Below are 1,384 nucleotides of genomic sequence, written 5' to 3'. Positions count from 1 at the left end.
TAACTGCCCCTAAATTATCCCTAAACACCCCATTAAGCATAACTGCCCCTAAATTAACACTAAAGACCCCATCAACCATACCAATTTATTTGGTAATTTATCTGGAGTACATGCAATTAATTTAGGGGCAGTTATGGTTAATGGAGTATTTAGGGTTAATTTCAGGGGCCGTTATGGTTAATGGGGTCTTTAGGGTTAATTTCAGGGGCCGTTATGGTTAATGGGATCTTTACGGTAAATTTCAGGGGCAGTTATGGTTAATGGAGTATTTAGGGTTAATTTCAGGGGCCGTTATGGTTAATGGGGTCTTTAGGGTTAATTTCAGGGGCCGTTATGGTTAATGGGATCTTTACGGTAAATTTCAGGGACAGTTATGGTTGATGGGGTATAAGGGTTAATTTTATGCTGATGACTGAGGGTTAATTTAATTAATTTAATAAAGTTAACTGTAGGTGCAGTTATAGGTAAAGGGGGGCCAAGTCAGGGGAATCTAAATCCTGGGCGCAGTTTGAACATTATTAATGTATTTATTGATAAAAGTATGGTATCAGTAATATTCTCTGAATGATTCGAATCTCCGTAAGATTCGGATCCTTGTAAGATCGGGATCCCTGTAAGATTCGAATCATTCGACTCTTCGGATCATTCGACTCTTCGGATCATTCGACTCTTCGAACGACTCTCTGACTCTATGAGTCATCGTTCCTCTGTGAATTAATGAGCTGTAACCTGACCCCAGAGTCTGTGTCTGAGTGCTCTGCAGATGACTCACAGCTCTAGGATCAGGTTACAGCTGCATGATTCACAGACTGAACCGCTACAAATGAATCGTTCAGTCTAGTGAACCGATTCATCCGGATCACTAAAAAGAACCGGATCAAATGAACGATTCGTTTATGATCCGGACATCACTACCACAGAGTCGTTACAGTTACGTTGTATCCGTCGGTGAATCAGATCGGCACGCAGCAGCATGGCTCGCACCAAGCAGACAGCCCATAAGTCCACCGGAGGAAAGGCTCCCCGGAAGCAGCTGGCGACCAAAGCTGCGAGGAAAAGCGCTCCGGCTACCGGGGCCGTGAAAAAGCCACATCGCTACCGCCCGGGCACCGTAGCTCTAAGGGAAATCCGCCGTTACCAGAAGTCTACGGAGCTGCTTATCCGAAAACTGCCTTTCCAGCGGCTGGTCCGTGAGATTGCTCAAGACTTCAAGACCGATCTACGTTTCCAGAGTTCTGCTGTCATGGCCCTCCAGGAAGCCAGCAAGGCTTACCTGGAGGGGCTTTTCGAAGACACCAACTTGTGCGCTATTCACGCTAAGCGGGTTACTATCATGCCAAAAGACATTCAACTGGCTCGCAGGATCAGAGGTGAACGTGCGTAA

At 45.7% G+C, this 1,384-nt stretch overlaps 1 protein-coding gene across 1 annotated transcript; it reads left to right on the top strand.

Moving 5' to 3' along the window:
• Nucleotides 1-973: 973 nt before the first annotated feature.
• LOC149279638 (histone H3-like) lies at nucleotides 974-1,384 on the top strand. Its single transcript, XM_089500918.1, has one exon. The coding sequence runs from the start codon at nucleotides 974-976 to the stop codon at nucleotides 1,382-1,384; it is 411 nt and encodes a 136-aa protein (XP_089357044.1).

Source organism: Sceloporus occidentalis, unplaced genomic scaffold (genome assembly GCF_023333645.1).
Source record: "Sceloporus occidentalis isolate IW3139 unplaced genomic scaffold, rSceOcc1.0.p SCAF_161, whole genome shotgun sequence".
In the NCBI taxonomy this organism is placed as follows: domain Eukaryota; kingdom Metazoa; phylum Chordata; class Lepidosauria; order Squamata; family Phrynosomatidae; genus Sceloporus; species Sceloporus occidentalis.
This window is presented reverse-complemented; position numbering and strand designations above follow the sequence as displayed.

Bases quoted from the DNA above. Each gene is read 5' to 3' on its own strand.
- LOC149279638 (XM_089500918.1), top strand. From the start codon at position 974: ATGGCTCGCACCAAGCAGACAGCCCATAAGTCCACCGGAGGAAAGGCT.